At 42.9% G+C, this 27,167-nt stretch overlaps 1 protein-coding gene across 1 annotated transcript in view; it reads right to left on the reverse strand.

The window, feature by feature from the left end:
• The window catches only part of POLQ (DNA polymerase theta), a 70,878-nt gene that overhangs the window by 35,146 nt on the left and 8,565 nt on the right, over positions 1-27,167 (reverse strand). Inside the window, exons 6-15 of the mRNA XM_055002111.1 lie at positions 26,405-26,618; positions 23,029-23,170; positions 22,795-22,941; positions 19,342-19,554; positions 16,775-16,917; positions 11,893-12,094; positions 10,736-10,875; positions 7,354-7,547; positions 3,035-3,159; positions 1,504-1,747 (exon numbers count right to left, since the gene is read on the reverse strand). Of these exons, the coding sequence (XP_054858086.1) occupies positions 1,504-1,747; positions 3,035-3,159; positions 7,354-7,547; positions 10,736-10,875; positions 11,893-12,094; positions 16,775-16,917; positions 19,342-19,554; positions 22,795-22,941; positions 23,029-23,170; positions 26,405-26,618 (1,764 nt within the window). The remainder of the gene's footprint in view (positions 1-1,503; positions 1,748-3,034; positions 3,160-7,353; positions 7,548-10,735; positions 10,876-11,892; positions 12,095-16,774; positions 16,918-19,341; positions 19,555-22,794; positions 22,942-23,028; positions 23,171-26,404; positions 26,619-27,167) is intronic.

Below are 27,167 nucleotides of genomic sequence, written 5' to 3' on the forward strand. Positions count from 1 at the left end.
GGATCACACCGATTTAAAAGACACAAAAATAAACTGTTAGAAACTGGCAGCATAAAAAGAGCAGATGCAGTTTTGCAACCCGCCCTCAGTAGTGCGCACTGAACAGTCCTGCATACAGTCATGATGGCCAGTGGCAATCAATAGAGGAGAAAAGCAGGAACTGGGAGGGGACACGGACACACACACACACACACACACACACACACACACCCACACCCACACCAGTAGGAGGCTGAATAGGAGACCCACTTGCCTCAGCCACCAAAGGCCTGGCGGAACATCTCCATCTTACAGACCTGGCAGAATGATAGCAAATCCCACTGGGCCCAAGTTGTCACAGACAGAGAGTTTCACCAGGCTGTGGCCAGGACCGAAAAGGCCCAGGCCTTGGTTGAGGCAAGACAGACCTCCTTGGGGCCAGAGACCACCAGTAGATGTTTGTCTGCTGAGGTGCAGGAGAAGAAACAACTGCTGCCGTCCAGGTGCTGGAAAAAAGCGTCTTAGCCAATTGAAACTGAACAATAGTAAATGGAACAGTTATGACCCACGTCCCTGAAGAAGGGGACGAAATCTGAGTTCAGCCGGCCCCAGATTGGGCGTGGCTAATTTCAATATTACTGTGGAACCTGTTCCTTGCCTGGTAATTTTTCGTTTGAGAAGACTTTATGAAGATTCTTCTGTTCCTCGTGGCAAAAGAATACACATTCACACGATGGAAACCCTGGACTAACTTTATTGAATAGCTCATATAACTTTAGACTGTATAACTCATATAACTTTATTGAATAGCTCGTATATGCATCATAATATTGAGTAGTAAATGCAATAATATATTTGACTGTGATTATATACCTAAATGGGTTATGAATAGTGGCTCCTGTGAGTTTTTTCTCTCTTCTTATACTGTCTGCTGAGTGGAGCATCCTGCAGGGAGTATAGGATGAGGGGCAGCCCTGAAGATGTGCTGGTCCCAGTCTGCTAAGGGTTTTAAAGGTTAGAACCAGGGCCTTGAACCTGATCCAGAATTCCACCAGGAGCCAGTGCAGCTGGCGCAAGGGAGGTGTCACATGAGACCAGAATGGAGTCCTGATCAGAATAAGCGCTGCTGCATTCTGGATCAGTTGTGACTTCCGGAGTGGGCCCAAGGACTGCCCACCGTAGAGTGAGTTACAATAGTCCAACTTAGTATTTTAAAATTTGCCCGGGCAAATATTCTTGCCAAGACGTATATACAATCTTTTATACTGACAGAAATCAGAAAATTTCATGTGAGGGCATCAGATGGCTCATGGAGAACACAAGAAATTGTCCCAGAGTGAAGAAACAAACATGGTCTACGCAATTTTTATACAGTTCTGAAACGAGTCAGTGAATGAGCCAGAATAACATTCTGAGACTCTGAATTAACAGAACAATTCTATACTTACAGGGACTAGAATCTGATCCTTTTCCTAAACTTATTTTGCATTGAACTGCATCAGGTCTCTCAGAATAGTTTCTCACCTCCGGAATGGTGCTGCATTCCTGAAAGCATTTTCCACCTCAGCAATATTCCCTTTTGCCAGGTCAGCTACAGTGACGAATCCGGCCTGATAAAGTGCCCTGGCACACTGGGCATTGAGGTGAGAGATCCGGACGAGGTCACAGAGCTCTCTCTGGACCCCAAATGTGAGGCGGCTCTGAAACTCAGAGAGTAGCTGCTCCATATTGTGCCAACCCAGCCGGTTACAGAAAACTGTTATCATCCCTGGGAATATGGAATACAATTATGACTGTAATGATCATAAAAGGTGGTCTACATGACACAGGGCATTGGTCTGCATCAATAGCTTGTTTTGCATTTTGGAGTGACAAATCAGAGGGATTCCTCCACAAGCTCCATGAACAAAAGCACAGCAGAGATGGTATAAAGGAACGCAACTTCTGTTATTTTCGAGAAAGTGCTCATTTCCATTAGATTTATCTGAAGCATCCATTTAAAATGTAAATGGTTAAGAGTAAAACAGAAGGACGAATATTGATATAAGCTTACTTAGGCCATTTCCTCACATCCTTAAAATAGTGGCACACTCCCAGAATGCTGTCAGCTTCTTCACGTGATTTTTGTTTAAAATGGATGCAGCGCGTCTTTTCAGCGCATATTACGTGAAGAAGCCACTAGCATTCCAGGAGTGTGCTGCTATTTTAATGATGTGAGGAAACAGCCTTTGTCTATGTTCCTATTACTCCATGAGATTATTGCCGCTGCTAGTTATGGAATTTTCATTTGGCTTACTGGAAATTATAACATTCTCATTTACGTTATATCATAAGACTGGATAAAATCTAATTCAGATATTCAGATGTCCAAGACCATCCAGCCTTTTTGCAGACGCTGCTTCCCAAAAGCCAAATGACTCCAGAAGCCTCACCCCATGGTCAAAGTGAAGTTAGAGGATCTGGGGGCAAAAGCTAATTCCTGCTTCCTGAACAGGCATTACACCCACAGGGATGACATTGTATTTATCACTCACATTTTTCTCCTAGCCTTCCCAAGGAGTTCAAGGGTGGTGTACATGGTTCTCCTTTCTTCCATTTTATCCTCACAACAACCTTGGAAGGTAGATTAGGCTAAGACAGAGTGACTGGACTATAGTCACCCAAGGACATCTGGCTGATCAGGTATACAATCACTCACTTTTCCCTAAGAAAATGGCTTTAATTGTTTTTTTTTTAAAGGTGCTATGGGGGCAACTGATGACACCTGCCAAATCTTTCTGAACTAGCAAAAACAGTAGGATTTTGGGGGGGGGGGGGTGACGGCTTTCAAGCGCTGCTGCACCCCTGCCAGTTCTCCTATTGCACTGAAAATGTGAGCATCTGGCAAAGAACTCGGGAAATACATTTTCTAAAAAGGAAAGCTCCACTCAAAATTTTCTATACAAACATTTCCTGCTTATGTATTCAGAGGCCAACTTCCATTCTCAGACATTATAAAGCAATATAATTTAAATGCCGCACATCAAATCAGCATTTAATATCAGCAACTCCTTACCTGCATAGGTAGCAGCAGACTGCTGTAAAGATTGAAGCTGCCCACGATTGCAATTGTATTTCTTAGCAACAGCCTTCAAAGGAACCTCATTTATTAAATCCAAAAGGGCAAGGCTTGTGAAAAATCTGTATCAGCAAAAAGGGAGATAAGCAGAGCTGAGAACACTGAACTGTGCTGTACAACAGGCAAGCACATAATCGAAAGCGAAGGAATTTAAGACAGGTATAAAAAGGCCACATTAATCAGGATGGTTCAATTCTGACATGGATCGTGTGGCTCCAGTGAATGCATCTCCTGGCTAATTCTCTCTGATTCACATTCCATGTCAAGGGGTGGTGAGAATTCATAGGCTGGATGCACAAAAACTTGTGGGAGTATAAATGAGTCTGTGCATCCAAAGTGCATCTTACTGAAAGCCATAAGAAGCATCCAGGTGCACATTCTGATATCTACACATGCTTCCTAAAACAGAGTTTATCTATGAATATCTGCTGAGCATCCTTGGACGTCCAAGAACAAGGGATGCAAAAGCAGAAAACTTTGTAGAAATTCAGGGAGAGTTTCACACATCTCTAAGAAGGTAGAAGGAAGGAATTTGAAAATCAAAGTCCCTGTCTGTTTCAACACTCCAAATAGCAGAGTCCCCGTCCCCCACGTCTGCCCTAAAAAAAAAATACTAGCAGAGGGAAATCAGAAGAAGTCAAACATCATCAGAGATACTGGAAATAAGTGGAAGGGTTTTAAATGCAACATGAACTGTCTCCCCAAATGGCTTATCAGGACGCCTTATATGCATAAATGGTACGGCTTGCAGTATTCTGAGTGAACGAAAAAGAAAGGATACTTTCTAAAAAGTATTACACCAGTTTCAAAGAAAAAATTAAGTTAGGTCAGAGAGAGCTGGATATGCATATATATATATATATATGAAACGTTTAAAATAATATGGTTCTTTATAGCCTGAATGTTCCTCTGTCATGAACCAGAGAGCTTTTTTGGATCTGTAGTATTTTGAGCAAGCCACACCCCAACTGTTTTGTACCAATGATAACACGGATTTTACACCAAGAAAAATGATGCCAAAGAGTTATGTTAATATTAGATTACAATATTTTGTGACACTCAAGTTATTTGTACTTTGTTTAGTTTTTTCAAAATGGTCCAAGCAAAGAAACTTAAAATTATTTTAAAGTATTTCAGTTATAAGGATGAAAGTAGACATCAGAAAGATTAGAAGAGGAGACAGGGGACCAACACATTTTGTTGGCACAGTTCTTTACTGATTTATTATTTGTTTAGAACATTTTTATGCTACCTTTCCAGGAACCTGCCTGAAGCAGCTTACAAAATTAAAATAAATTTTAAATATCTGAATGTCTCTCTCGATTTTGGATTTTTTAAAAAGCAGGACAGATAACTGAGGGACAATAATAGTGTCAGAGTATCAGTTTGCTAGTCAGTTCTCAAGCCATAGCTACGCCATGTTCTCATGTTATAATCTGTAGCTGTTTAGTTCTCTCCCTTCAGGCCCAGGTGCTGCCCAGGCCGCATATATCCATGGGAGCGAAGAATTCTTATCAATCCGTTCCGGCCGACCTTGACATCCTCGCCTTCCCAGGCCTTCTAGACAGGACTAAGGGGGGAGGCTGGGAAGGGGTGTTTGAAGTGTTACTTTCATTTTGTGTGTCATTCTCAACAAAGCTTCCGTTCAGCCAAGGCTTTCCTAGTCCTTGGAATATGGCTACTTGTATCCTGAGCGTTGTCTTTCAATAAACCTTTTGGAATCAAGAAACTTTGTGCTTCTTGCAGAAGGGGGGGAGACGAACTCTAGATAACTGGGATTCCATAGTCTGACAAATAGTTGCCTGTGGGCTGGAGAAAATTCTCTAGAGGTGATACGGCAGAGGTATAAAGTGTAGGCATGGCCTGGATTGTTTTTGAAGGCTAACAGAACTATAGCTAAAAATTCTCTCTCTCTCTCTCTTGACCCTTCTCTGCCCCATCTCTATTTCTCCCTCTCCATCAAATGTATATATTAAAAATCTCTGTGTGAACTACCACTGAAAATCAGCCAGGGAGGCCCAGTTTCAGATACCAACTTGTAGAGACCAGATCAATCTCCTCACAAGAGATTCTTGTGAGGAGTCTTATTGACTGCTGACCCAGCGCTCCAGACCAACTGTGCTCAGGAAGCTTGTCTGGTTCCCTCACTGTTGGCGCTCCACAAATAATGAACAGCTTTTACTGTATATGCAATTTTAATAACTGCACATGTTTCTACAAGATTTCACATCATTTTCCACATTGAAAGATCCTACACAAGAAGCCGCTTTCTACGGAATCAGACCCTCGGTCCATCAGGGTCATCACTGTCCTCTCAGACTGGCAGCAGCTCTCCGGGGTCGCAGGAAAGGTCTTTTCACATCACCCACTCCCAGATCCTTTCAGCAGGAGACGTCAGGGAATGAGCCTGGGACCTTCTGCAGGCCAAGCAGCTGCTCTACAACTCAGCCATGATTTGCATGCCTTATTCCTTTCAATGAGAAGTTACCATGCTCCTCTGCATTTTACTTCATGTACTCCTATGGACCTGTGTATATGTAACAAGATTGATTTCCTGAATAAAAGTCATTTAACCAAGGACATGTGTCTTGCTGAAATGATCCAGGGATCTATCTGCCATAACCTGTTAACCATAATCTGACATTTTAAAAGGAATAAGGCTTCAGGCTGTTACAGGACAGTATACTCAACTAACCTTCTCCCCCCTTAACCACAAGTACAGAAGCAGTCTGGGAAACATTTCCAAAGTTCACACACTAGACAGACAAGATACTAAGCAATGCAACACTTCAGACACTCAAGGTCAGATTAAACAGTATCAGCGGAAAAGAATGTCCGCTTTACCAGCTGCCAGCTAGTCTGTGGAAGTGAGGAAACTAAAGTGGTTATTGAAAGCTAAGGAATGAACTTATCAGTTACAACATGAGATCAGTTCCAAGACTGAGATGGCTCAGGACCATCAGCTTAACACTGGCCTGGATGAGTGGCAGTGGGCCACAAGCATGGACCACCCTGGCTTGGATGAACGAGTGCAGTCAGACATGATATGACAGAATAAAGTATATACTTGACAACAGAAATATTGGCATGAATGAATGGGCACAGTCAGACATGACAAGAAGGTACTGGCTGGACATTAAGAAAAACCTCTGCATATTAAGAGTAATTCAGCATTGGAACTGGCTGTCTAGGGATGTGGTGGGTTTTCCCTCACTGACAGTCTTCAAGGAGCGGCTGGACGTTGTTAGGGATGCTTTAGGTTGTTCCTGTATTGGGCAGAGGGTTGGACTCGGAAAGGTCCCTTCCAACTCTGCGGAAGTAGCTGTTTTAACACTTCAATGCTTTTTAACACTTGGGATCATTTCAGACCTCAAAACCTTTTCTGTATATTTACACCTATGTACTATAAAATAATTGTTCTCAAAAATATGACAAAAACAAATTAAAACAAAATTACAGAAAGTAAAACAAACAATCCTCCCAACCTGTATGTCGGAACTGGTGTGGGATTAATGAGTGCTTTATCCAAGTATAAGAGTTAGAGGCGACTTCTTATTGGATCAGGTTCTTTGCCAGCAATCTTGGCTAAACACACTCATGAGGCAGAGAATTCACAGACCACCAGCAGGAGCTTTCCAGTTTCCAAAGCACTTTACTGCAAGCTGAGCACAGCAGTTGCCAAAGTACACATTTTAACAACAGCAGTCTCCTTCTCCAGTGCAGGATCTTGGAAAACATGACCCAAAGGCGGTGCCTCAGAACTCCGCTGGAAGCTGTTACAAGATGTAAAAGGGCATTGCTCCTTAACCAAAGATAGAAAGTGCCTGTCTGCCTTCTACTGGCTGGAGAGGGAAATCTTTGTGGAGTGATCTCAAACAACATACGGGAAACTTCAGTTTCACTTTAGATTGCTATTATACCATTCCTAGAATGCAGTTGGATTGAACTTCCTCGTTTTGAAAGCAGATGGTGCTATATGAAATACACACGTGGCACTAGGAGTACACACTTGCAAGTGTAATCCTTCAAAACCCCTCTCATGTGTGTGAACTGGGCACTACAGCTTCACAATGTTCATTTACATATTCTATTCAGATCGCTTAAAGCAGCAGGTTGTGCAACACAAGTTACTTGCAACTGCCTCTACTGCATTACTCAAAGAGTAAAGCACCACTAAATGCATAGAATCTACGTTTGGCAGCCCCACAACTGCCCCTCCTGAGCTACGCTACAGCCTGATTCCTGCAGCTGCTCACCTTTTATGGACAGCCATTTGCCGATGCTGCTTCTCTGTCCTAGTCATGATTTTGCCTTTCACGGAGCGAGCCAGAAAGCTCTCTTCAATTCCCACCAGCTCTGCCACTCTTCTCATTGAGGGTGGCAACTTCTCCCACAGGCAGAAAAATTGGTACCAGTCAATTTTGGCCCAGTCTTCATAAACCGGAGTCACCTGACCAGAAAAATAAAGTAAGAATGGCATCATTTTTTGAATCTTACTTCAAACTAGAGATTTTTCATAGCTGGGGGGCGGGGCATGGCTCAGTAGCAGAACACCTGCTTGGCATGCAGAAGGTCCCAGGTTCGATCTCTGGTTAAAAAGATCAGGTAGCAGCAGGTGATGTGAAAGATCTCTGCCCGAGACCTTGAAGAGCTGCTGCCAATCTAAGTAGAGCATCCTGACCTTGATGGACCAAGAGTCTGATTCAGAAGAAGGCAGCATGTGAAGACGCTTAATTTACCTTTCTAATAGTACCTAAAATGACAAAACTGAGGCTATCATACTTTGGTCGCATCATGAGAAGACAAGATTCGCTGGAAAAGTCCATAATGCTAGGAAAAGTGGAAGGCAGTAGGAAAAGAGGAAGACCCAAAATGAGATCGCTCCATGTCCTCCAGTTTGTAGGATCTGAGCAAGTCTGTTAACGATAGGACGTTTTGGAGGTCTTTCCTTCATAGGGCTGCCATAGGTCGGAGGTGTCTTGACAGCACATAACACACACTCAATAATAGTAACTACAATTTAGAACTTGAACAGAAATACCTAGTCTCTGTACAATAGATGGCAATGATCCAGGCTTGCTACAGGAAAAACAGGAAACCTGGACGAAGAATCACCATGATTTATTTTTAAAAAATGACTAAGGAGCTGTTGGAAAGGAGTGCATACTTGACTAGGAGAATTCTCTAGTCCAGTGGTTCTCAACCTGGGGCCATATGGTCTCCCAGCGGGCCCCAGGATACTCCAAGGGGGCCACAGGTAAAAATTGCATAAATGGGGGGCCACGGCATGAGACTAGGGGGCCACAGAGGGAAGTGAGAAGTGAAGAAAACAGAGAAGTGACCGAGAAAACAGAAAAGACAGTGTGTTTCTTCATGCAAGTGTAACCCTGAGTCCACTAGGGGGAGCTAAAGAGCAGGGGTATTCGATATAAGGAAGAAAAAGCGCCATTTCCCCAGTTATTGGGAGGCCTGAAGGACTCCAGATTTTGTTATAAACCTACATATTTGATAGTCTAGGTATGAGAATTCCTATACTTACGTTGATTAGCTACCTTTATACCGGTAGGACAGGGGGGCCACAGGAAGGAAACAAGGTCGGAAGGGGGCCACGGTCGGAAAAAGGTTGAGAAACACTGTTCTAGTCCACCTATTTTACAAGCCTGGCCCCATAATGAGGTATTGAATTATTCAGGAGGGTTTTTTTTTACACAGGTACTGGACCTGTGCTGTAAGAAATGGTTTAGAGAGATGCTTTGGACAGGAACTGTAGACTATATTACTGTGTACCACCTGCTATTGCAAGTATGGTCCCACATGGTTAGTTTCCATGTTGTTTAACGTCATTTTAAATTGTTTATCTTTTGTTTCAGCTCTGTATGGATTTCTTTATTCTCTGCTCTTACGATGACTACACTCTTGAGCATCAACAACACAGACGAACAGAAAACAATTACAATGTTAACAGCAAGTAATGATAACAATGATAGATATAACCAACATCACCCAGCTGTTAACACCAAGTTGTCCAGATCAGGCTATCTATTAGATTTAATCACACAGGAGAAGAATTTGGCTCCTGCCAGAGTCATATTATGATCACTTCCAGCCCAAAGGATCTGTAGCTTATGGTGGGCTGGAATACACAAGCCAGGTCCTTTACAACGGGAGAAACAAACACAGTCCTATACCTATGGAATTCTGGACAATCCAACAAACAATGGAACAAGGTGACAAGGCTCCTTGATGCGGATTTCCGCTGTTTTCAAAATTCTGCCATTCATACCCTGACGTATTGTTTATTGAATATCCCAGCCATTTGGTCACATTGACTTATACTGTGTAATTTGCCTTACATTTCATTCAGAAAAGCAGATAAAGAAAATTTTAAAAATATGACGATGGACTGTATCCCCTCTCTAAAGAACATTTTAAAAAGTATTTTAAAATCCCAAATGAAAGCAGACCAAGAGAAAGGGAAGCTGTGTCACAGACATCGCCCAATACACTTGAATTATGGAACTCTTCATATAAATTATAATGGTGACGTTTGAATCCTTGAGCTGTTTTGAGTGCTTTTAATTCAAGAAAAATAGAAAGGTGGGATCCAAATTGTCTGAATAAATTTTCTGGCTATTATATTCTTGGAACTGTCTTTTTTCTTGGAACTGAGTAATATACCATTCCATGCACTACTTGTCCTGCATTTTGGAGTATTTGCATTTTATTTTTTTTAAACAGTGGCCGCATCTAGTGGTTTTTTTAAAATTTAGTCCTTGTTTATTGCATATGTGATTGTGCATTTTCGGCTTTATATTTATGAATGCATTGGGGCTTACCCACCAAGAGTTGGCAGCTGCACAAGCGCTGCTACTGAAAATGCCACCTAGATGCTCAGCAACAACTGCAGGCTCTCTGTCCCGCAGAACATCCACCTTGAAAAATTCCCTGTAAATTATTTCAGACAACCTAACGATGCTTCTGCAAGCTGGCAGCTTCTTAGACTCCCAGTCAGTGAAACATGTGGCTGCCCACCATTTTTTCTTTTGTGTGTTCGGTTGTGTTCAGCAATGCTTGATATTCGCTTCATTCCCTATAGAATCCATCCCATCTGTATTTGCCCTTCTCTCCAAAGGGCTGAGGTCGGATGGCTCGCGTGGTGTCTTACCCTAGCAATGCAGGTTTTGCTAAGTGATGACGCTATCTGAAGGGTATCATGGTTCAATAGTGATTGGAACACTGGTCTCTCATATCCAAAGCCAACACTCAGCAGGAATTCCAGTACTTCAGCTCCCACTTTTCTCTTTCCAGCTTCTTTTCCCCGTTTGAACATCCCCAGCGATTTCCACATATTTCATTACTCCATTTAATCTCTTAGCCCTTTATTCTCCTTTCTCACCGCATAAGGAAATCTTTATTATATATTCTCGACACATTTGGCATTCATGGACAAGGATCAACACCCTGCCACTAAGGTTAATACTGCAGGTGGTTACAAGTAGAGAAACAATTTTTTCCTAACTTCTAGTTTAATTATTCTGGTACTATGTTATGAGCTATTGGTTAACATGAAAGAGTTCCTCTCCTTGAAGGGTCTCAGGTGTGCAATTTAACATGTAAAGATCAGAATAAAGAGCTTACTAGATAAAGACTATGCAGATCATTCTCCAAGACGAAGCTCTTCATTGCTTTCTGGAGATCAGCAAAGATTTCTAGGGCGGCAATTGGGGAAAAGGAGGAAAACAAAGTGGCAGACCCAAGATGCGTCGGACAATACGTTTCTGTTGGGAGAGAGAGAGTCTTTTAACATTATAGGCACATTTTTTAAAAAGTAGTTTTCATTTGTGAAGTGTGTTTCAAGCATCCTAAACCTTTCAAGGAGGAAACTTCAGATCAGGAACTTGAGCGTGTCCTTAAAATTTCTGCCTGAAAACTGGACTAAGTTCCAAATTCAGACAACTACAAAGAGCATCTTTTAACATTAATCATATACTGCAGCCTCATGTCAGACAACCTGAATTACAGATAATATGCCAAATTGCAAAATAAAGGAAAATGTTGATTACATTGTGTGAACTCGCATGGAGATTGGCATACATGGTGATTTTCCAGTTAAGGTGCTTGCGTTAAAACATCGTTTGCATTCTTTTCAAAACACTTGATGCATATACATGCCGGAGTAAGGCAGAGACAGATTGGGATGGCAGTAGCTCCTCTGTTAATGAGAGAACGTTTTCGGAAGGTGGGGTTGGGAGAATGCTGCTTAGTCCCATATAAATTGTCCCCATGCAATTTAACACAATGTTCATGGGAGAGATTGGGCAAAAATGTAGAATCTGGTGTCACTGATCTGCGGATAACACCCAGGCTTCCCTTCTCTTCTCCTGGAATCTGGGTGAGATCGTGGATTCAAGGATCCTGGACTAGATTCTTAGAGAAACTTAATCTGAGTTTTCTGATTTATCGACTTCGTATACCATGCCTTTCCCCCCACGGAGACCCAAAGCAGCTTACTTTGTTCCCCTCTCCTCCATTATCTCCACAACGACCCTGAGAGTATTTGACTGGCCTAAGGTCACCCAGCAAGAGTGGGGATTTGAACCTGGGTCTCCCAGATCCTAGTCTGACACCCTGACCGCTACATTACTGTGAGTCTGATGACAGGGGGTCTTGCTGCTCTGTCCTGGAGGGGGGGGGGTCACACTTTCCATTAAGCACCTTGTCTGCAGTGGCAGAGTCTGCTGCTCCAAATTTAAATATTTAAAAAGAAAAATGCTCAAATCAGCACTCACATTTACCTTTGTCCGTGTCAGAGATTAAAACTTGGATGAATTCATTCTCTAGCAGCCATTTCACACAAGCATCAATGGCCCCGTGACAAATTTTCTCCTGATCTCTCCCGCTGTCCTTCTGGATGTCTTTCAAACTAGCACCAAGGAGTGTACAGGAAGCATATGCCTGGATATCGTCTGGAGAACTAGCCACTCCACCGACTACGATCTGTCAGAATAAGAGTTTAGTCAGCATGGCTGCGAATAATGCAGATGAAAGTGATTAGGAGACCTGTAGCCCATTTTTCTATTCAAGATCACAAAAAGCCGCTCATTAAAAAAAACTACATCATAAAAACAAATAGGATAAATAGAGTCAAAACAAAAACCAGTCTCTAACTCAAGACACTTTCCCATAGCCTCTCAAACAGGCAGTCCTCTGCCCACTTCTTAAAAAAAATCATCCTTAGAAAAAATGATATAGCCAATTATTGACCAGTCTCTAATCTGCCGTTTCTGAGCAGAGTGGTTGACAGAGCAGTCGCTGATCAGCTCTGTGCCTTCCTGGACAACTCTCACGCCTTGAACCCTTTCCGGTCTGGTTTCAGGCCAGGCTATGGGATGGAGGCTGCCCTCATGGCTCTGCCTGAATGTAGGCAAAGGCCATACTTCATTGTTGCTCCTCCTGGATCCATCTGCCGCATTTGATACAGAATGCCAAGCCATCCTATTGAGGTGTAGGTATCAGTGGACATGCCTTGAACTAGTTTAAATCATTCCTAATTGGACAGATTCAAAAGGATGCTACTGGAGACAAGCTAATCTCAGTGTGGGAATTATCTTGTGGAGTTCCACAAGGTGCAATCTCATCCCCCATGTTATTCAAGCTCTACGAAAACCTTTAAGAGAACTCATTTAATCAGATGCCATCAATATATACATGACACTCAGCTCTATATCTTGTGGTGCCGTAGAGATATTAAGTTGCTGCTTGACAGCTGCTAGCAATTGGCTGAAAGCAAACAAAATGAAATTGAACCCAGACAAGATGGAAGCGATGCTGGTTGGAAATGCAGAAGTCTTGAAGGACACTGTGCTTCCAGCCTTTGGTGGGGTCCAGTTGACCTGGCTGATTCAGTCAAGAGCCTAGAGAGTATACTGGGTCCAGCACTGGTGCTAGAGAAGCAAGTAAATGCAGCTGCAAAAAAGGCCTTTTCCCAACTCACAGCCCCCTACCTTGACTTGGCCAATCTGGCCACCTGGATTCATGGCACAGTAACATTGAGACTAGACTACTGTAACGCACTCTACATAGATCTCCCCTGCAGAACACTGCAGCTCATTTACTCTCAGGAGCTAGATGGGGCATGCGCATCACGCCCATTCTGCAGCCACTCCATTGGCTTCCCATGAGTGACCAGGTTCAATTCAAGGTCATGATTATCTGTGAAACTGCCTCTCCCCCTATGTCCCACCATGGCAGCTTCGCTCGTCTGAACAGGGCCTTCTGCAGCTACCACCCTGCAGTTGGGCAAAATCAACAGCTGCCTATACACGTGCTTTCTCTGTGATGGCCTTCCTGAAGAGGTCAGGAAAGCTCCCACTGCACAAATTATTGTTATATTTATTTATTTGATTTTATACCCCTTCTCTTCCATTAAGATCTCAAAGTGGGAAATTCACAGCTACCCCCTGCCCCCCTCACTTACAACTGCTCTGCGCCCAGAGGAAGGCAAAACCCCTCCACAATCCCTGGACGATCTCGCCTGGAGGAAGATTCCTTCCTGACACTGAAGTGGCAATTGGCATTACCCTGGGCATGGAAGAAGGGGCCACAACAGCCTAGTACCGGCTCACCCCTTCCTACCCTTCCTCTTCTGATATGCCTAAATTTATAGAGTCATGGAATCATCTTTGCTGTCAGGTGGCCCTCTGGCTTCTTCTTAAATGCCTCCAAAGAAGGAGAACCTCCTGAGGATGCCTGTTCCGCTGAGGAACTGCTCTGTCAGGAAGTTTTTCCTAATGCTTAGCCGAAAACTCTTTTGATTTAATTTTAACCCATTGGTTCTGGTCTGATCCTCTGGGATAACAGAAAATTAAGTCTGCTCCATCCTCTATGTGACAGCCCTTCAAATACATGAAAAGGGCTATCATATCACCTCCTCTCCAGGCTAAACGCACTCAGCTCTTTCAACCTCTCCTCATAGGACTTGGTTTCCAGATCCCTCACCATCTTTGTTGCCCTCCTTTGGACATGTTCCAGCTTGACAACATCCTTCTTAAACTGTGGTGTCCAAAACTGAACACAGTACGCCAAGTGGCGTCTAATCAAAGCAGAGTGATGTTATACCATCATTTTGGCTAATGTGGACACATAATGCTTCTGTTGATATAGCCTCAAATCGCATTTGCTTTTTTAGCTACTGCATCACTTTGCTGACTCATGTTCAGTGTATAATCTACTAAGACCCCTAGGTCCTTTTCACATGTACTACTGCTAAGACAAGTTTCCCGCATCCTGTAATTATCCTTTTGATTTTTCCTACTGTAAATGTAGAACTTTATATTTATCTCTGTTGAAATTCATTTTGTTAATTTTAGCCCAGTTTTACAAGCACTCTTGGAGCATGATCTGGGAACCAGTTCCAAATCCACCTAACAGTAGTAGGATCCAAACCACATTTTACCAACTTGTCAACAAGAATATCATTTGGAACCTTATCAAAAGCCTTAGTGAAATCAAGAAAAGCATTCCCCTGATCCACCAAAGTAGTAACTCTCTCAAAAAAGGAGATAAGGTTAGTCTGACATGACCTGTTCTTGAGGCACCTGTGCTGGCTCTTAGTCATCACAGCTGTCTTTTCTAAAGGCTCAAGAACTGACTGATGATTTGTTCCAAAACTTTTCCAGGTATGGATGTAAAACTGACGGGTTGCTAGTTTGGTGTAGTGGTTAAGAGCACGGGACTCTAATCTGGAGATCCGGGTTTGATTCCTCACTCCTCCACTTGAAGCCAGCTGGGTGACCTTGGGTCAGTCACAGCTTCTAGGAGCTCTCTCAGCCCCACCCACCTCACAGGGTGATTGTTGTGGGGTAATAATAACACTTTGTAAACTGCTCTGAGTGGGCATTAAGTTGTCCTGAAGGGCGGTATATAAATCGAATGTTATTATTATTATTATTATTAGTTACCTGGATCCTCCTTTCCCCCCTTCTGGAAGATGGGGGACATTTGCCACCTCCAATCTTCTGGCACCTCGTCTGTTCTCCAAGATTTCGCAAAGATGGTAGACAAAGGCTCCAAAATTACATTGGCAAGTTCTTTTAGTACTGTAGGGTGCACTTCAACTGGCCCTGAGGACTTGGTTTCATTTAATGAAGCTAAGTGTTTACGTACCACCCCAATGCCTATCCTAGGCTGTAATTCCCTTCCATCATGAGTTCTCTTTTTGCCAGGCTGAGCACAGCTTCTCTTGCAGAAGAAGACTGAGGCGAAGTAGGAATTGAGCCGTTCTGGCTTCTCTTTACTACCTGTTAAAATTTCACTTTCCTCTCTCCACAAGGAAGAGAACCCCTACATGAAGTGCATCACAGTAGTGTTGGATGTTAGCAATAAGGCTGGATGTTACCAAGGGGTGTGTGCCAGTGGCCCAGTCTCCCCCCCCCGCCCCCCAAGAATGGCCCCCCAGCTGGCAAACCAGTTTCAACTGTTGGAAAACACTTTGGTTAGAAAACACTTGCTGTGGAATCGTTATGAGCTGTAGATCATTCCACTATCCAGTAAAATCACCTGGCTGAAAGACTTCATCAATTTTTAAACTGATTTTTAAATTCTAAAACAATATTGTTATTCAGCACTTCTTGGTCCGTGATTGTTGTTTTATGGAATTTAGGATCTTCAAGACATTCTTGAATCTCACTTATTTTGGATTCCCAGAAGTGTAATACTGGAATATTGGAATAATTCCTCGATTATAAATGTAGTTGTGTCCACCATTTCTCTCAAAGAAATCGTTTTGTTTTTGCATTGCTATTTTCCTGGCTTTAAAAAGCCTGTTTCTTTTTTCTTTTTTTGTGTGTGGAATGCATCAGCTTTTACAAGCAGCATTTCCTTAACTTTAAGAAATGTTTCTTTTATAATTTTAACTGATTCACAATTCCTCTCCAATTTAACAGATAAACTTGAAGACCTAATAACAAAATGTTAACATAATTTCAGTAAATCATGACAGAATGATAATAAAATTGTATCACTGCAAAAAGAATTATGTTATGAGCACTGTAAAAACTCTTCTTGTCTTTTTCTCTTGGTTGTGCACCAGCCAGTATTTGAAGTGATGCTAAAAGAGTTAAAAGAGAAGCAACAAACACTAAATCTTAACTCTCTTCCTCACTGCTCTGGCTTTCATTTACCAGGCAAAAGGGTGCACTAATACATTTCACAGAAAGACTAATTAATCTTCAGATGGTATCTGATTTCTCCAGTGTTAATTTGTTTCAAAATCTGTTCTCTGCCTCTTTTTTTTAAAAAGGCAAAACGAATAAGTTGCTCCCTGAATAAACTGTATATAATAACAACATCATTTGATTTATATACTGCTCTTCAGGACAACTTAACACCCACTCAGAGCAGTTTACAAAGTATGTTACTATTATCCCAACAACAAAACACTCTGTGAGGTGGGTGGGGCTGAGAGAGCTCCTAGAAGCTGTGACTGACCCAAGGTTACCCAGCTGGCTTTAAGCAGAGGAGTGGGGAATCAAACCTGGCTCTCCAGATTAGTGTCCTGCTGCTCTTAATCACTGCATCAAACTGGCTCTCCTTTGGTATGCTTCCTTTGGTAACAGTGAAGTTTCATCATTAATGACTTGGTCAAACAACCTAATAGAAACAGAAAATATTACATACCTCAAGGATTGCCCGTATCATGCTAGACGTAACCTCTTCTCCCTCCTGCCTGAGCAAACAGCTACGTACTGGCTTGAGACAGCCCTGAAGCAGAGCAATCCCGGCCGTTTTCTCTGAAGGCTTGCACATCAGAATGCTCTCACCTGTGATCAAAGCACATGGTTTTCAACTGGGAGAGGAAATATTCTGCTGCACTTTAATAAATAGCACACATAAAGACCATAATTTTAAGCACTCCAGTTGCTCCATTACAAATCAAGTCAGTGTTAGAAGGGATCAAAAGGACTTGTCAGGCCAAGAGGCTACTTAGAGTCATAGAATCACAGGATTGGAAGGGACCTCTAGGGTCATCTAGAGCTAAAGTACAAGAGATGAATTACACGAGGATGCTCACGTGAAGGGAGTCACAATGCTAGGGGGGAAGCTGAGTTTTAAAAAACTGATCGAAAGGCTTTGTCAATTTCACTCTCTTACAGAGCCAGCAAAGATGGCTCCTTAGAGGGCTTGTTTATTTCCTCTTCTCCTCCTAGAAGGGGAGGTGAAACTGACAGAGCCTTCGGGAGGCAAAAAGGAAATAAACGCTCTGAGGAGTGATCTTTGCTGGCTCTGTAGGAAGGGGAAGTTGACAAAATCTTCCGACATGTCTTTTAAAACTCAGCTTCCTGGCTAGCATTGCAACTCCCTTCACGTGCGCGTCCTCATGTAATTCATCTCTTGTAGTTTAGCTCCTAGTCCAATCCCTTGCACAATGCAGGAAATACACAACTACCTCCCCCGCCCCGCCCCCCCAGCTCCATGCCCAGAAGATGACAAAACTCCATCTGGATCCTTAGCCAAACTGGCTTAGGGAAAATTGCTTCCTGACCACAAGGTGGTGATCGGCATTACCCTGGGCATGTAAGAAGGGGCCACGAGAACCAAGCATTGATGTAACCCTCCCACTCAAGATCTGCCCAGGTTCACAGAATCAGCATTGCTGTCAGATGCTAGATGGGCATCTACCTAAAACAAGAGCCTCGCTGCAGTATGCCGGGGTCATCTTTGCAGAGAGTGGTTTTGCTTCCCCTGCCTCTGCCTCCACCACCTGCAGCCTGCTGACATTCTTTCAGATGAACAGCACAATACAGTTTTCACCAGCAAGATTAGTAGAGGAGACAAAACCTGTACAGCTCTACCACTCGCTGGAGGCACTACTTGGTCTAAAGTAGGAACGTCCCACTAATTGGACCTGGAATGCATTATGCTCTGCAGAGAATCAGAGCTGGAATGCTGGGTGACTTGACAGTCAAATATTGTCAAAATGTCCCCCAAAGTCACGCTCACTCTTGTGGAAAGGGGCAGCCTGCTCCTAAGTAGCTCATGGGGCTGGTTGGTAATAATGGTCAGGCCCAAGAGTCACTTGTTCCCCGCAAGAGAGAAAAGTCACCCATCAAGTTTAGGAGCGAGGCCCCTCTACCTGGCAATTCTCTCCAAAGTGCTTCTGCCTTCCCACTTAAGGGCTTGCTCCAGCTTTGTCTGTCAGACATGTGCTGTTACTACAGACCTCTCTGAACTGAAGCGCAGCAAACACACAAGTTATATGGAGCTCAGGAATCCAACTATCACTGAGGCTGTTGCTTCAGCTGTAAAGAGCAGGGGCCTCTACTTGATTAACTTTCCATGGCTTCTGGGAAGTGCAAGATTCTGGAGTCTTTTAGAAGATGCTTGGGGTAATCGGTATAATTCTGCCGCTTTTTTGTGTTTAAATAGATTAATGCTTTACTTATTTGACTTGTAAATTGGCCAAGATTTTTCTGATGTACATGAAGTCTAGTGGAAATAAGTAACAACTACTGGGTTTTGAGCTAAAACAAGTTCAAAAGGAAGTTTCCATGGGGTCTACAAAAATGGCTAGAGAAGTTTAGCACTTACCACTTTAATATCCTTTCAGCTTTTTGCCAATATTCAAAAATGTTAACTAAAATTATTTATTTATTACGCTATGTAACTTGGTGTATTCTTCAGGGTAGATATTCCATCCCACCCCACTCCAGAATGTATTTATTCTGAAATGTGGAGGTGGAGAGAGCCCTCAAGTCAGAGTTGACTTAAGGCAACCCCTGGCAGGGTTTTCATCGCAAGAGACCAAGAAAGGTGGTTTGCCATTGCCTGCCTCTGCAGCCCTGGTCTTCGTTGGAGGTCTCCCATCCAATTATTAACCAAGGTCAACCCTGCTTAGCTTCTGAGATCAGACAAGATCAGGCTCACTTGGGCTATACAGGTCAGGGCATTCTGAAACGTACATCATGTTACATTCTACTATCTGCAAATGTTATTTATTATATATGGCTCTTGACTGCTTGAGGGCATCCTTCTTCATGTGACAGGCATTGTGGCATACCGACTACCATTTTTCTACCCTTCAGGGCCAACCTTAGGCCACAGTCTGTACAAACATAAACGTAGCAACTTTTTAGGCCGCTTCATGACCACAGCCCATGAAAGTTTATGCCACAATAAGCCTATTGGTCTTAAACGTGTTGCGGGATTCTGATAGTAACACTGTTCAGGACTCTAAATGCACTCACCTACAATGTCGATGCCTTTCCTTCCAGCCCTCCCAGCCATCTGCTTGTACGTTAAGATATCCAGTGATCTGCTCCCGAACACAGGAGTTCGGATAATTACCCGGCGTGCAGGCAGATTCACCCCGGAAGAAAGTGTAGATGTTGCTGCCAAGACTCGCAACACTCCTTGACGAAACGCTACTTCGATGATGTCTCGTTCATCAAAAGTAAGACCTGAAATGTAGTGAGAATTAAAATACAGTCTTCAGCACGGGCAAGGCCCATCAACAGCAGCACAGAAAGGAAGTTAGTGACATCGTACATTCCAAGGAGATTTCTATCTGAGCCAGGGGTTCAAGTCCTAGCATGCTCTGGAGCGGAGCTCTGTGGGATGGAGGAGTCCCACTGAAGCCTGGGAATGATTTGCAGCTGGATAGGAAGCCCCCCCCCCCCAATCCAATCTGCTCTTTCTGCCTTTTTTCTCAGGTCTGTCTTTGGGGCTGTGTGCATTTAACCAAGAGAGGTGTCCCCAAGACGTGAACGTTTTGGCAAGAGCACAAGGATTCTTGGCCTGTGGCTCTTACTTGGGGCGCACAGCCAGGACCCAGCCACTATACACAACAACTCAAAGAAGGAGAGGAGGGAGAGCCCCGCCAGTTTGTACCTGGAGATTGGGAACAGTGAGGCACAAAACTGCATGCCTTGACAGGATGTTTACAGGAAGAAGGAATCGACCTTGGATGCATGTCAGAGACGTGGTTGGAAGAAAACAATGTGGTATGTTTGTCTCAACTAATTCCACTTAGTAATGTCGTCCTCCACCAACCCTATACAAGTGGCTGGCAGGGCCGTATTAACCCACGGCTGGGCCCCTAGGCTTTCAGATATTTCGGGGCCCCTCCGGCACTTCGATCTTTCACCCCACTACAGCTGACAGCCTGACCCTGGTATGGTAGGTACTAGACTGCAGTGCATGGCCCTACATCCATTTTGAGGGTCTCTGGAAGAATTCTATTCACAATTTTTTAATATTTTTATTGCACGAGTAGAACTCTTCAGGAAAGCACGTTTTGGGGGGATAATTGTTCAATGCTATAATATTTTGAAGTGAATAAAATTTTTATTATTTATTAAAAATATATAATTTGTGGATAATTGTTTCACTTCAATAAGGAAGCGGTTAATTATCTTATTAATAGAGGTTATATAAGAGAACAAATTAATTGTAATTTATGTGGGGGTGTGCCTCAGCAAAAAAACCCTTGATGGGCCCCAGGTCCCTGCAGGGCCCCTGGGCTTCGGCCTAGACAGCCTTATGAATAATACGGCCCTGGTGCCTGGGGAGGGAGGAGTTGCTGTTATACTCGGGGAGTCTTTCAGATTTCATAGACTTTCAGTACAAACTATAGTTGGCATTGACTGTTTGCTCCTTACACTGGGAATGAAGGATAGATTAGGTGTTCTGCTAGTTTATCAGCCGCCCAGCTCCCTAGAAAACACACTTTATGATTTGGCAGAGGTGCTTTCGGACATCGTGCTGGAGACACGTAGACTGATTACTCTGGGCCATTTCAACATCCTTGTTGAATGCTGTGACACCTCTGCAAAGCTTTTTGCTGACAAAATAGCAAGAATATGCTCTGATCTTGATGCCGCCTGTAATTTAGATAGCATGGAAGAAATGCCTAATACATCATCTGGTCCACTTATGGACCATTTTGATCCAGTTACCGTGATGGATATTGATAGGATCCTGGCATCAGTGACTGCCACTACTTGTGCACTGGAACCTTGCCCATCTTGGCTGCTAAAATCATGTAAACACTACATAACTGAGCCCTTGATATTGATCATAAATCAATCTCTAATGCAAGGCACCTTCCCCTGGCCACTCAAAGAAGCAGATATTCACCCACTACTTGAAAAACCATCCCTAAACAAAAATGATGTAGCCAATGATCACCCAGTTTCTAATCTGCCCTTTCTGGGCAAAGTGATTTCATTGGGCTTAGACTGAAACAACTCTTCTTAGCATAGTTTTAGCTACCACTGGACTCAAATCCTGCTGTTGTTCTTAGGATTGCCCTGCGGGAGAACAATAGCTGACCAACTTTCAGTCTTCTTGGATAACTCTTATGCTCTGGACCTTTTCTTTCTGGGTTCAGGCTGGTCTATGGGACAGAGATGGCTCTGAGGGCTTTCACTGAAGACCTTCATCTGAATATAGACAAAGGCCAGGCTTCTTCGTTGCTCCTCCTGGATCTACCTGCAGCATTTGATGCAGCAGACCATGCTATCCTGTTGAGGCACCTGGAAGCAGATGTAGGCATCAAGGGATGTGCCTTGGACTGGTTTAAATCATTCCTCATGGAATGTACTCAGAGGGTGACCAGCTAGCCTCAGTGTGGGAATCATCTTGTGGGATCCCTTAGGGCATAATCTTATCCCCCATGTATTCAACCTCTTTGTAAAGCCTTTTGGAGAAAACATTCATAGCTATGGAACTGGTTGTCATCAATATGAAGATGATACCCAGCTCTATATTTTGCTTTCCAAATCCCCTAGTGATGCTATAGAGGTATTGAGTTGCTCTTATCCATACCCATACTGTTTATTGAGTGTCCCAGCCATTAATCGTATTAATACTACACTGTAATCGGCTTTGAGTTTCAGTGAGAAAGAACATAAATAAATAAAAATTCCATGAAATGAGAATCAAAGTATTTGTTTCTACCTCCTGACATTCTTGCCAGAAAATACGTAAGACACAACATTTTGTAAGTGTTCAGTAGAACAGCTGCACAAATCAATAACAAAATATTTTAAAGACTCTTAACTAGTCATTGCTTTAGAGTCTCTCTACACAAGACCTCTTACACGAGGACGCTCAAGTGAAGGGAGACACAATGTTAGCTGGGAAGCATAGTTGCTCTTGTTAGTTTCAGCTCTCCAGAGCCTGCAGAGATTGCTCCTCAGAGGCTTTGTTTATTTCACCTTCGCCTCCTGAAGGCTCTGTCAATTTCATCTCCCCTTCAGGAAGGCAAAGATGAAATAAACAAAGCCTCTGAGGAGCAATCTCTGCAGGCGCTAGAGAGGTGAAACTGACAGAGCAACTACGCTTCCCGGCTAACATTGCATCTCCCTTCTCTTGAGTGTCTTTGTGTAATAGGTTTCATGTAGAGAGACTCTTAGTAAATGCTATTCCACTTGCATACCATTTTGACCCCCATTCCTAAAAGCCTTTTTCCAGTTATTTCGCTAAATTTTTTCCCCACTGAACTGGAAGCTGTCCAAAGGTATGTGTGCACAGCCATCACTGAAAAGCACCGCATCTGAAGTGATATAAACATTCTCTGTCTGTCGTGTCTGATCCAGGATGGCTGCTTGTTACTCAGTCACTGAAGGATGAACAAGTGTCTGGCAATTATCCTCAGAAGTCAGGGCAGGCTGCAGAAACGGATAACCCAAACATACCTGCATGATGGAAAGCAACTCCCCATTTTATAGTCCGCTGCAGCACAGAGTCCAGACCAGAAGGAGAACGCTTCAGCTGACCCATCAGCTTCTCTATCCTCTGAGTATCCAGGGCAACTGGTGACAAACTGGAGGTTTTCCAGAGGCCTTTAAATTGGAAAAAAAAATCTGCCCTCGGTATGTAGTGTCTTCCAAAGTACCTTCCCCCCCCCCCAGCCCCTCATATTGACTGACATTCACGCTGAATGTTGCAGAATTCCCTGGCGATGATGTCGGCCAGCTTCTCACACCAATTCTTTGATGGACAGAAAACAAGGGCAGAATGGCCATCCTGAACCGTCTCGTAACACAGGCTCACCACATGGTCCTCATCTCCCTGAAACAAGCAGACCATTTCCTTAGAATGTGGGTTCCACAGAGTAATCAAGTACCAAGGAGTTTATTGTCTCTAGCCAATAATCTGCCCCTCTCTTGGAAGACCAAGCTTTGTCCTTTGGGTTGCTTTATATCAGCAACGAATAGTCTCCTGAGAAGCACTGAGGAAATCCACTCCAGACAAAAATACGATGTCTTGTGCTGCTCGGCTGAAGAGTCTACATGCAAGTGCTCATGGATCTAAAAGCTCCGAAGAGGCAGGCCAACCTTGCTGGCTAGAAGGCTGGAGTGAGGAGAGTCCAACCACCCAAGGAAGGGATATTGCTGTTTGAGTGTTTGAGTTCTTTCCCTGCCTGATAGAAATGGAACAACAGATTCTACCTTGAAGGAGAAAGCAAATTGTTAAATTGCTGATGGTAACTCAAGATGTACTGTTGCTCCAAAATGAACGAGACAAACACACCAAAAAAGGCTGGCTGGCTCCATTCATGAGGATGGTAAAAACAAAGGATTAATGATGAATGAAATGGCATTTGTTACCATTATTCCTCTTTGCAGGACAGGGCTGCCACCCCAGAGTGTTCATTCATTTGCTGCTATCCCTCCTGTTTCTCTTCTTCCACCGTCACACAGCCTGCACTGTGCTGTAGCTCCAGGTGGAGCCTGCTGGGACAGCAGCTGGCCAGTTTACAGGCCCTCACCCTCCCACTCTTCCTCATTCTGCTGCCTTGGATGGTCTTTCTGCAGCAGTCAATGAACCGTACCTCATTACTCCCTGGGAAATGCACAGTCCCTAGCGTATGCCTGTTATTGTGTCAGACAGCACCCTGAAGTGCTGGAAAGACATGGCATCATAAAAACACCATCAACATAAATACAAAACAAGCCATTAAAAACAAACCAGAGGACATAAAAACAATATATCGCAACCACTGACCACCCTAAAAATATACATAAAACAGACATCAGACCAGAAGCGCACGATCAAATAGCTGAACAGATCTTTCCCTTTTTGGAGACCTGGGTAAAAAGAAGTGTTTTGGCCTGGTGCCTAAAAGACAGTATGGTAAGTACCAGGTGAGCCTCAAGGGGGAAGGTATTCCAAAAGTGAGGTGCCACCACACCACTGGGGGCAGGGGCACAGAGAACAAGGCTTCAGAAGCAGCTTTTAACTAGATGCCTGGAAAGTACAGGAGGAGGCAGAGCAGACCTGGGCTTAAACAGATGAGCCCGCTGCTATCCCATCTAGCTTGGCCAACACCAAAGTCGTGGAAGAAACAAATTCCAGAGGGGTAGGCATATTCATTTGTTCGGTCACCTTAAACACTAAAAAAGTTTCATTCAAGCATTATTCATCAGAAGAAAATCCAACACACACATGCATCATCAGCACATTCCAATTGCAGCATGCGGGATTTGTGTTGTCATTTTTAATATTAAACTTTGACACAGCACCACCATGGTACTGGGGACTGGAGAGAGCGGGTTCAAACCCCTGAGATGAAAAGCCAACTTGGGTCAGTTACTTCTACACCCAAACCTACGCCAAGATTTGTTGGGGTGTGTGTGTGTGGAAATCAAGGGAAAGATTCATGGAAGTTTCCCGAAGCCCATAAAAGAAGGATGGCATAAACTTTAAACATTAGAGTTAAACCTATTTTTTTTCAATTTTTCCTTTGAATAAACTTTTTGAAAAAAAATTTCTCTCTTATATTTATTTCCCTCTTTTCCATCTTCTCCATCTTCCTCCCTTCCCTCTGTTGTCTCTCTTCACTGCTGAATTTCACACTGCAAGTTGTCATGGCATAGAGCCTGTCTTTAAACTGTTATTCTGTACAACTCTGTGACCTCTGCAATTATTAAGGGGGTATCATATAGTTCCAATTACACTAAATATGATGGATAAAGCATATGCCCTCTAGATCCATCTCCTGTTTTTTTTTAAATTCCACTATGACCCTTTACACCTTTAAAAAAGTTTCCCTTTCTCTGTCTTTTCATTTCTTTCCCAGGAAAAATTAAAATATTCCATTACTGAAGGCTTTAAGCCTTCCTTCTTCTCCCCTCTATCTACTTAAATTATCAGCATCAGAATAATATGCTAGCATATCTTTTTGCTTGAAGTCAATATTAGCCAGGAACATCCAATGTCCTTTAAATCCATTATTTCAAACTTTCTAGAGACTCATGGAAGTAATGTAGCAATCTGATTTGTATTAAGCCAGTAACTTCTAAAAACAGGAAGAAATAATAAACTTAGAAATTCTGAGCTTGCCAAAGAATTTAATCCAAAGCATGGCGGTGGGAAACAATTGCTTATCCGCTTACTCTGTAACGGGGCATTTGCTTAAAACAAAACATTGTAGGAACTAGGAGGCCTTCATGCACATCTTCTGGAATTACCCAGGACCACTGACTTTGGGTATAAAGTAGCTTTCTGTTAATCATACGGTTTAGTCCACCCATTTGGGTTCAATTAGTTTCATTGTAATAAAGAGATGGGCACTGCCACATGGGAATCTCACCACTTTCCTATAGAGCAATGGGGAGAAAGAATGCTGGATTTTTATAATATTAAAATAAATATATTATTTATATAATATATCTTAATTTTTATTTATTTTTATACTGAGGCTAAGACAGCCTCAATAAACTTGCATCTGAATTTGGCAGAAACTTATTCATTCAAGCAACCGAAACCCAGTGGGCTATTTCTGTTTGTTTGGAATTCTCTCTCTCTCTCTCTCTCTCTCTCGCTCTCCTTCTTCCCCATTCTTTGCTACACATTTCTTGTTAGCTCTTGGAGAAGGTTATGAATTACAAAGTCTGAAATGAAACACCGTTCTGTTCTTGCTTATATCGTGTACATTTGCAAAACATAAAAGTAATTAAAATTTGTCAAACATTTATTTCATTTATATTCCATCTTTCTCTGCGACAGGCACCCAAAGCAGCTTACTACGTTGTCCTCTCCTTTACTTTATCTTCACAACAACCCTGAGAGGTAGGTTAGTCTGAAGGTGTGCCACTGGTCCAAGGTCACCCAACTAATTTCCATGACAGAGTAGGGATTTAAACCTGAGCTCTCCATGATCCTAGTCTGATGCTTTAACCACTATACCACATTGACTCGTATAAAACATTTAATATCTGCTAAAACACTTAAAGAGTTTGATCTTTATACAGCAAAGCAGTAATATCCTGAACAGGACACTTAATAGTGATAATGAACTACCTTCACATGTGGGAGAGGTTGGATTTCTCTCACTGTTTTCACTGAAGAGTCATAAACTTTGTTGCCAATTTTCAATTGTTCCAAAAGCGGCACTGGACGGAAGTCTGTCTGGTATAGATCGGCATTTAGCCAGGATGCCAGGAGATCCAGATTAGGAAGAGTGGCACTCATGCCCACAATTTGTATCCTATCTGAAAGCTGTTTGTTTGCTTGCCTATAAGAAAAACACACACAAAATCTGAACTGTGACCAACACCAATCAGCTGTCCCATAGTACAACCTACTTATGGAACTCGTTGCCATATGATAGCAGGTGTTTGTTTAAATGACTTTAAAGGTTGATTAGAGAAATTCAGAGATGTTGGCCTACCTACCAATGGCTATTTGACATGAAAACTAAATAGGCTCTGATTTTGGAGACTCTGGGGTAGGCTGCTGCCTTCTGTTACCAGATACATCTGGCTAACTGCAACAGAGAGTAACGCGGCAAACAGATGTCAATATTAAACAATAACTTGCCTGCGTAATCTTACTAATAACCTTCAAGATTTATTTTGCTATATATAACACGTATAATCACCACAGTTGTATAAATAATTGCTAAAGCCACATATATCATTAATAACCCTATTATCAGTCAGAAAACCATTTTCAGAGGCGCCCTCAGATTTTTATCATAATTGGTAAAGTGCTTAGTGCTCAAAGTGCTTCAATAGTTGTTATTGCACCAAATACTAAAGTGCAAATGCAGATATAGCACCAT

This window comes from Eublepharis macularius, chromosome 18 (genome assembly GCF_028583425.1).
Source record: "Eublepharis macularius isolate TG4126 chromosome 18, MPM_Emac_v1.0, whole genome shotgun sequence".
NCBI lineage: Eukaryota > Metazoa > Chordata > Lepidosauria > Squamata > Eublepharidae > Eublepharis > Eublepharis macularius.